Source organism: Lathyrus oleraceus, chromosome 6, assembly GCF_024323335.1.
Source record: "Lathyrus oleraceus cultivar Zhongwan6 chromosome 6, CAAS_Psat_ZW6_1.0, whole genome shotgun sequence".
NCBI lineage: Eukaryota > Viridiplantae > Streptophyta > Magnoliopsida > Fabales > Fabaceae > Lathyrus > Lathyrus oleraceus.
This window is the reverse complement of record NC_066584.1, coordinates 232,088,325-232,097,758: the sequence shown is the minus strand read 5'-3', so window position 1 is coordinate 232,097,758 and position 9,434 is coordinate 232,088,325. Positions and strand designations below refer to the sequence as shown.

General features: G+C 37.4%; 1 protein-coding gene across 1 annotated transcript; it reads right to left on the bottom strand.

Annotated features, from left to right (window-relative positions):
- Positions 1-2,341: 2,341 nt before the first annotated feature.
- On the bottom strand, positions 2,342-3,053 carry LOC127094919 (uncharacterized). The gene is made up of 2 exons (XM_051033678.1): positions 2,892-3,053; positions 2,342-2,683 (listed from the first exon to the last, which is right to left on the bottom strand). Exons 1-2 carry the CDS (start codon positions 3,051-3,053, stop codon positions 2,342-2,344), a joined length of 504 nt encoding a protein of 167 aa, XP_050889635.1.
- Between the last annotated feature and the right edge of the window lie 6,381 nt (positions 3,054-9,434).

Sequence of the window (9,434 nt, the reverse complement as noted above, 5' to 3'; positions counted from 1 at the left end):
TTTTCTGGGAGATTTGGGAGAACGTGGAGGTTTGGGAGTAAGAAATTTTTAGGAAATCAACCTTACGGTTGATTCGAGGTAAGGGGGACAGTGAGGGTTCATTACCCTCCTATCAATGTCCTTAGAGATTGTTATGTGTTTCTTTTAATTTTCTTTGTATATTGATGAGCTACGATGTTTTATGGCCATGGTGAATTATGTTGAATGTTGTTTTCTATGTGTTTGCTCTAAGACCCTATTAAGGGATTTAGGATAAATCCCCTAAGGTCTTTTTGTAGGTGTTATTGGATGTAATAACCTGTAATATGATCTTATCGTATAATTATATGTCTTGTTTTTATGTTGTCTCTATTGAGTTGAGTTTTTCTTCTTGGATTCAAATGACTCTTTTGGTTGATTTGATCCCCTAGATTTTCGATATTGAGAACTTTGGCCTATTATTCCCAAGTTTTTTTAGTCGACTATCTTCTATGAATTTTTTCCAAAATCAAAAATAATTTTTTAAAGTTATTTTACAAAGAAAATTACTTTTTGGCTGAACCTCAAACTGGAAAACCTTTTTTTCAAAAAAATCAGACTTTTGGAAAATCGGTCGAAAGGGATCGGTTGCGCCTGAGGCAGAAGCCAGGGAGCTGCACCGCGCTTCGAAGGTGGGAGAGAGCCCCTTGACAACGAGTCACGATGGGTTGGCATCAATCGAGCGACCTCGATGTCGCAATTCATTGATGGTTGCTCCTCGACGGCGGGGGCGGTCGATGGTCGGTTTGCGGTGGCCGATTTCGGTCTTCCTGATTTTGGGCGATTTCTTTTTTCTAACTTTTTAGGCGATTTCGAGTTTTCCCGACTTTTCAGTCACTTTTTGTGTTTTCTGAGTTTTGAGCATTCCTTGGAATTTTTGGAGTTTGGGAGTCTTCAATGGTATTTTGGAGTATTATGTGGCGTTAGAATCCCTTTGGTGACCTTAGGGTCATTTTTGAGCAATTTGAGTAAACTATTTGTCATTACCCTACTGGTGCTCTGACATAAATAATAATAATAAATTTTAAGAGTTTTTGAGAAAATGCGTATTTTGAGGGTTTTTGAGAAAACAATGAATTTTTTAGAAACTATAGGTCCTTGGGACTTTTTGAGTATTTTGAGTAGTATGATGAGTTGAGGACAATTGGTAATAACATAACCTTACCTTTTGTGAATAAATAATCTTTTTTTAAATACATTTTGAGTATAGTAATCTAGAGAGGGATCACAATTTTGGCCTTGAATGACGTTTTGAGTTAGTAATCCAGAGAGGGATTACAGTGTGGCTGAGTATGGTGAATTATATGTTCAATAGTGGAACCTTTTGTGAATGATTGAGACGTGTGTCTTGTTATGATCTTGAGATGATGATTTTGTGGTATGTTATGTTGATGTGATCATGCATTCATGTATTTTCGGTCTAGTGATGGTCTGGTTCAGAGAGGGACTGTGGCGGTCTCACATCCAAGGAGGGACACAGTTTATAGAGGAAACAGAGACATGGGAATATCAATAACATACCTCTTAACCCTGTGTTTTTGGTGCCACATGCATATGAGATGGAGATGGTGGCATTGCATTGCATTTGCATTATGATTTGTTTGATTGTGTTTTGCGTGTGATTGAGAATAATGTTATATTCTTTATTACTATCTTGGCTTGTTGTTATTCACCATTAATAATTGTTAGATGTATTCTCGCTCCCTGTTTGTTATTGTGGCGTATATGTTCCTTGGGAGTACATGCAGTCAAGTACAAGAGTAGATGTTGAGTTAGGCGATGGCGTTTATGCCCCTTTAGCTTTTATCATTGGGTCTTAGAGGAGTCGCTCAGATATGTAGCATTGGGGATGGGATGTCTTCCATCATTGTATGATGTTTTGTTTTGTTTTTTATTGTTGGAGTTGTTGATGAGACCTTATCTCGGACTTTGTTTAATTTCCATTACTTATTTTTCATGACTATTTGGTTCTTGAATTTTAATGTTTTTGTGACACGCTAATATTTTATTTTATTCAAACTATTTCATTTAAATGTCAAGTCGTGGATTAGGGTGTTCCATAGGTCGATGCGACCATCTTTGGACGAGGATTTGATGGCAATGTCATCTATATAGACATGCATGAAGGTCTCTATAAAGTCATGGAAAATTAAATTCATTGCCCTTTGATATGTTGCACCAACATTTTTCAATTCAAAGGGAATTAACACCCATTCATAAGTTCCTAAGGCACCTGGACACCTAAACGGTGTCTTTGGTACATCAAACTTCAGCATTGAAGATTTGATTATACCTAGAATGTCCATCTATAATACTTAAATATTCATAGCCTGTTGGCGAGTCGACAATCATTTTTACGACATGCATCTTTAGGGGTAGCTTTGTTTAAATCTCTAAATTCTATGCATACCCATAATGTCTCATTCTTCTTAATAACAGGAACTATATTAGCAAGCCATTCAACATACCTGGTTGTTTTGATGAATTTTCTTCTCATTAGTCTTTCAATTTCTTCTTTTATCTTTGACATGACTGCTAGAGCAAACCTTTTTGGTAACTGCTTCACGGGTTTCTTTCCCGACTGAATGGGCAACTTCAATTCCACCAGTTTCTTACTAAGGCCTGACATTTCATTGCAGTCCCATGCAAAGCAATATTTGTAGTTCTTTAACAATTATATCACCTGGTTCTTTAAACTTGGATCTATCTTAGCATTGATATAAATATGCCATTTGATTGATCCATCCCCCAAGTCAATTTCTTCTAAAGAATATTGGGCTTGGATTTTTTTCATTTGAAGTCATTATGTTTTTTTCAAAGCCCGAAGGCAAATCATCATAGATGCAGTCGAGCATCTGATCAATAAATCTCACCAAATTGGCTTTACCAGCCAATTCATGGTGTAACTTAGCCTCTTGGGCCATTTTTTCTTGTTTGTCAGGTACGTAAGTTGCAATTCGAGTCCTTGCATTCAACTCGGTCATATTTTTGGCCTTGTTGGCCATTTCAGTTTGTAACTTGGCCTCTTGGGCCATTTTTTCTTGATTCTCGGCCACATAGGTTGTAATCCTGGTCCAAGCATTCGACTCAGACATAATAAGCATCGTCAATACCCTAACCTATTGGGGTTATTTCATCATCCTCTGATGGTTGTTCCTCTCATACTTCTCGTACCCACATGAAACCATGGGTTGGGTGAAGCCTTACTGAGTGGAATACATTTTCATGGGGCATGAATCCTTGTTCCTTTGGTGGGCATGGTGCAATGTTTTCCAGGTTCCTATCAAAATTTCTTCTACTAACATGGTTCACTTCTGCCATGTAGTAGCTTTGATCTACTTCCAGGTTCTCGACAATGTCGTATTCCCTCTATATTGATATTCTTTGATAGAGAGATGATGGGACATCACTAACACCATGTATCCATTCTCTTCCTAGCAATAAGTTATAATTGGCTTTAGAAGGAATTACCATGAACATGGTTGGTTGAACTGTGGTTCCAACAGCCAAATCTACCTGGATTGCCCATAAAGAGTGGTCAGTCTTCCTTTCGTAATTGGAAAGTACCATGTTATGAGGCCTTAGGTCGGTGTCAAATTTTCCTATATTTCCAAACAGGTAATGTGGCATCAGGTTAACTGTTCTGCCACTATCGACTAGGACTTTGTTGACACCATGCTTGTCAACTTTTGCTTTGACGAAAAGTGGTTTTAGATGGCTCTTCATCCCTATATCTAGTTTCTCAAAAACGACATTCTACTCTTTGACATAGTCGTTATTCATCACATAATAACAAACTGGCTTGTAATCATCCATCTCTTCTACAGAGTATGCCTCTTTTGCGTCAGTTACTTCAGTAACCACGTCGTATTCGACGAGCAGCACTGACACCATGTTGCAAAGGACATCAAAATCTCCATATGATTCTGAGAAATTATCTGATGTCATTTCCAAATCTTTGTCTTTTCCCTCTTCCTTTTCAGTTGGTAAAGGTAGGTTTACCTTCTCTTTCACTGGACTCTTCTCTAGTTCAAACTTAGGTTCGATAGGTGGTGATGGGATAAATATTATTTCTTTAACTAGCCTTTTGGCTATCTTGTTGTCCATTTATTGGTTTTGGTTGCTACAGGAACCTGGCATCTCATGGAACACCTTCATCTAGCATTGATATCTTCGTCATTGTGTTTGTGGGGTTTCTTCCCTTGTAATTTGGACTGTAACCATGGTTCTTGGTGTCCTGAAGGTTGTTCATGTGTTTCCAAGTTGTATTTAGAGCCAACACATTTCCATTCTTCTGGTTGGTGTCTGTTCTATTATGGGGTGTATCCACTTCCCTACCGGAACCTTCGATTGAGGCGTATAGGTCTTGTGTCAACCTTCTTTGTAGCCTGTGGCCATATTTTGTGTCCTATGGGGGACACCTCTTTTGTTAAACGCATAATTTGGCCTCAACTGAGGACATTTTCCCTCCTTAGAAAGTTGGGGCTTAGTGTTTTCAAGGCCATCAGTAACCTTTCTATCAAAGACAGCGCTACACCTGAGGCCTGACATCAATTATGAGCATTTCAATTTGTATCTATTAAGGAATTCCACGAGTTCCTCCTCAGCAGTGGGGTAAATCGCCTTGACTTTCTCAGCATAATCCAACTCAAAAACTTTCATTGCCACGTCAGGGTTCTCAGTAGTCTCGGCAATTAAACATTTGAGGGGTTCAACATAATTTGCGTCTTTGACTTTTAGAGGGTTAGAATCCACATGCATTGTGGAGTTATCCTTATCATCAAACTTTAGTCTTCCTCATTCAGTGATCATTGTACTAAATCCTTAAAAAGGATACAATGAGAAGTCTTATGGCCCAAAAATTATGAAACTTACAAAATCCTCTTTTCTTTTGTTGCTCCAAAGGTGACGTTTTTTAGTCCCTTATGGACTATGATTTGGTCATCGGCAACAAAGAGGTCAAAAGTATTGTCGCACTTAGTTACGTCGAAGGTGTACGTTTTGGCAAAAAATTAGTCATATTTTGGTTCTAATGGATTCTTTCTGTCAAACAATTTAAATTGTTTACAAGCGTAGGGAGGTCTTGGCTTAAGTTTTTCCATGTTTACATTGTTCTCTTTGACATCCTCGTGTCCTACATTAGATTTATGGGGTGTATCCACTTCCCCATTGGAACCTTCAATTGAGGCATATAGGTCTTGTGTTAACCTTCTTTGTATCCTATAGCCATATTATGTGTCCTATAGGGGACACCTCTTTTGTTAAAAGCCTAATTTGGCCTCAATTGGGGCCATTCCTATAACACCCCTTTTTAAACCCCAAAATACTTAACATATAATCAGAGTGAATAAGCACGCATATAAACAAAAGGGCGTCACATCGACTTTTTCAAAAACTAAAAGCTTTCAAAAACCAACATCATTCATCATCAATATACAATACACCTGGTCATTTAAAATAACACATTTCAAATATCATGAATATTCAAGAATATGCGTTCGCAACGGAAAATAATGAATACTCATGTATTTCATAAAATGATTCATGTCCCATACCATGATCATCTCTCAATAACTCAAGATAAAATAAAGCCATATCCTGACTATTTGGCATTATGGCCTCTCAAATAGCAATTACAAGTAAGCATGTTCACAAGTAATAACATAATACTTATCCAAATAAGATATGAGTTCAATACTACTAATCTACCTCGTGTTACATGACCAGAGCATTGACTCACTACCTAGTCTCTAAACCAAAACACGGAAACTCTCCGGCTAAATCTTGAGTGAGCTACCTTCCACTTACTTCTGCAATACTACTCTTGATTGTCTGCACGATGCCCATGTAAAGGCACCATTCAAACAGAAGGGTGAGAATTCAAATCATTATGAAGAAGTATAATAAAGCACAATGATTAAATCAACAATTAACGAAATTCATCACACCTTGTATAACCATGTAAATAATACTAACCAACATTTATTTTGCATGTTTCAAACATCCATCAAAACTCAAGGAGTATAATATTAAAATCCAATACTATATTCCCAAATATACACATAATTACAATTATCACATAATCACATATTTTGCCAAGTTATGTATCCAAACATCACCAAATTCAATTACCATATCTCATACACACATAACAATCACATCAATGCATATATTCATTTATCACATAACCACACATTTTACCAAGTTATGTATCCAAACATCACCAAATTCAATTACCATCTCTCATACACACATAAAAATCACATCAATGCATATATTCAATTATCACATAACTCTAATGTGACTCAATGCAAGACATGTGACTCTATGCATGTGGTACCGCAATGTGAACCCAACGTTTCACCGCTTTCCAATTCAATATCTAGAATCCAAGCCACGCTTCCGATCCGGACAAGATCGAAGCCACTACGTCTATTTCCAATTAAGGATCAAAGCCTACTACGCCTATTTCCATTTAAGGATCAACGTCTGCTACGCATATTTCCATTTAAGGATCAACGTCTGCTACGTCTATTTCCATTTAAGGATCAACGTCTGCTACGTCTATTTCCATTTAAGGATCAACGTCTGCTACGCCTATTTCCATTTAAGGATCAACGTCTGCTACGCCTATTTCCATTTAAGGATCAACGTCTATTACCATGTGAACCCACAGTTTCACCGCTTCCACCATAAAGTCGACTATGCCATGAATGAATGTACAAATACCAACAATATATGCAATTAAGATCATCTCTACCATCTTAACATTCCACATATAACCATAATTCAACTCTATGAATTATCCACCAATGGTATGTATACACATTCATAACAATATACCATTCACAAATATAGGCTAATTATCAAATACGCACACTTAGATTTTATTTCAAAATGGTTACAGCATTTAAATCCTCAATTTTTCCCTTTTTTAACAGTGGTAACTGGTTAACGCTTTTAGGGTAACCCGTTAACCCGAAACAGAATTCAATTTCTGGGCAGATTTTTCAGCATGTAACCGGTTAACACATTTTGGTTAACCCGTTAACACGAAAACATAATTCGATTCCTAGGCAGATTTTTCAGCATGTAGCCCGTTAACACAGTTTGGTTAACCCGTTAACACGAACACATAATTCAATTCCTAGGCAGATTTTCAGCAAGTAACCCGTTAACACATTTTGGTTAACCCGTTAACACGAAAACAGAATTCAATTCCTAGGTAGATTTTCAGCATGTAACCCGTTAACACATTTTGGTTAACCCGTTAACACGAAAACATAATTCAATTCCTAGGCAGATTTTCAGCATGTAACCCGTTAACACATTTTGGTTAACCCGTTAACACGAAAATATAATTTTTCTTAACGTTACCATTACTGTAATGAAATTTAATAAACTAAATGGCTTCTCAATCTATCCCTCAATTTCATCCATATATCCATTCTAAACGCAATTAATCATCACAAATCAAAGATTACTCATCAAAACCTAACAATTCCAAAACCATAAAAATTAGGGATTTCAACCTAAACATATTTCTACCCATTGACCCAATTATACTAACCCATAATAATAAGGATTCTCCCCCTTACCTCTTCAATTTTCTGGAAATCCTAGCTTCTCCCTTGTTCTTCCCCTCTTCTCCTTACTTTTTCCTCTTTCTTTCTCTATTGCCTTGAAAATGACCAAATGAGTGTTACTTCTCACTCTCCCCACCTCTTACTATCCTAGTATTATATTTGGGCTTAAGAAATGATACCTCTAATTTAATTATTAGGCCCAATAAGACATAGTATTATCTCTATTTTGTTCAAATAAATTAAACCAACACAATATACACACCAAGTTAATTAATATAATCAATTATTCAATTATATCTCATATCAACTAAATAATTGATTAACACGCCAAATAAATAAAATAAAGTATAATAATAATATAAGAAATAAATACTAAAAATTGGGTTGTTACAACCCTCCCCCACTTAAAAGATTTTCGGCCTCGAAAATTTACCTCAAACGAACAACTCCGGATACGGTTCCTTCATCTTATCCTCGAGTTCCCAAGTGATATTGCCATTGGCGGCTCTGCCCCATATCACTTTCACCAAAGCAATCTCCTTACCACGAAGTTTCTTCACTTCTCGATCTTCAATTTGCATAGGTGATGTATCAACCGTCAAATTATCCCTCACTTGAACATCATCTAATGGAACAACATGCGATGGATCTGCAATGTACCTCCTCATTTGAGACACATGGAACATATCATGAAGATTAGAAAGAGACGGTGGCAATGCAATCCGATATGCCACTTCACCTACCCTCTCGAAAATTTGATAAGGACCAATGAAACGCGGCGTCAACTTACGCGACTTCAAATCTCTACCAATACCCGTTATTGGCGTAACTCGAAGAAACACATGATCATCCTTCTCAAACTCAAGAGTCTTCCTCCTCTTATCATGATAACTCTTTTGACGACTCTGAGAAGCCTTCATCTTCTCTTGAATCATCTTAATCTTATCCGTAGTCTCTTGAATCAACTCGAGTCCAATCACAGCACTCTTTCCCGATTCGTACCAACACAAAGGAGTTCTACACCTTCTACCATAAATAGCCTCAAAAGGTGCCATTCCAATACTCAAATGGAAACTGTTGTTATACGTAAACTCGATCAAAGGCAAGAAATTATCCCAATTTCCTCCTTGTTCCAAAACACAAGACCTCAAAAGATCATCAAGTGACTGAATAGTCCTCTCCGTTTGACCATCAGTTTGCGGTTGATATGCCGAACTCAAACGCAACTTCATACCCAAAGCACTTTGCAAACCTTCCCAAAATCTCGAAGTGAACCTCGAATCTCTATCCGAAACAATGCTCGACGGAATGCCATGCAAACACACAATCCTCTCGATGTACAACTTAGCAAGTCTCTCCATCGAATAATCCATTCTTATCGGAATAAAATAAGCACATTTCGTCAACCTGTCCACAACGACCCAAATCGCCTCACAATTACTCGATGTTCTCGGCAAACCCGAAACAAAATCCATAGAGATACTATCCCACTTCCACTCGGGAATAGATAACGGTTGCATCAAACCAGACAGCTTCTGATGTTCAATCTTTGACTTTTGACAAGTCAAACATGAATCCACAAATTCCGTTACATCCTTCTTCATACCTTGCCACCAAAACATCTTCCTCAAGTCTTGATACATTTTAGCAGCACCAGGATGAATACTCAGACCACTTCTATGTCCTTCCTCAAGAACCCTCTTTCTCAAATCCGCAACATCCGGAACACAAACTCGATCACGACACCTCATGATACCATTCTCATCAATCCGAAAGTCACCACCTTTGTCTTGATTAATCAATGTCATAACATCGACTAATTTCAAATCT

Bases quoted from the DNA above. Each gene is read 5' to 3' on its own strand.
- LOC127094919 (XM_051033678.1), bottom strand. From the start codon at position 3,053: ATGGCCCAAGAGGCCAAGTTACAAACTGAAATGGCCAACAAGGCCAAA. The intron at 2,684-2,891 runs GTGAGATTTATT...TAATTGTTAAAG, and splicing joins TGGCTGGTAAAGCCAATTTG to AACTACAAATATTGCTTTGC.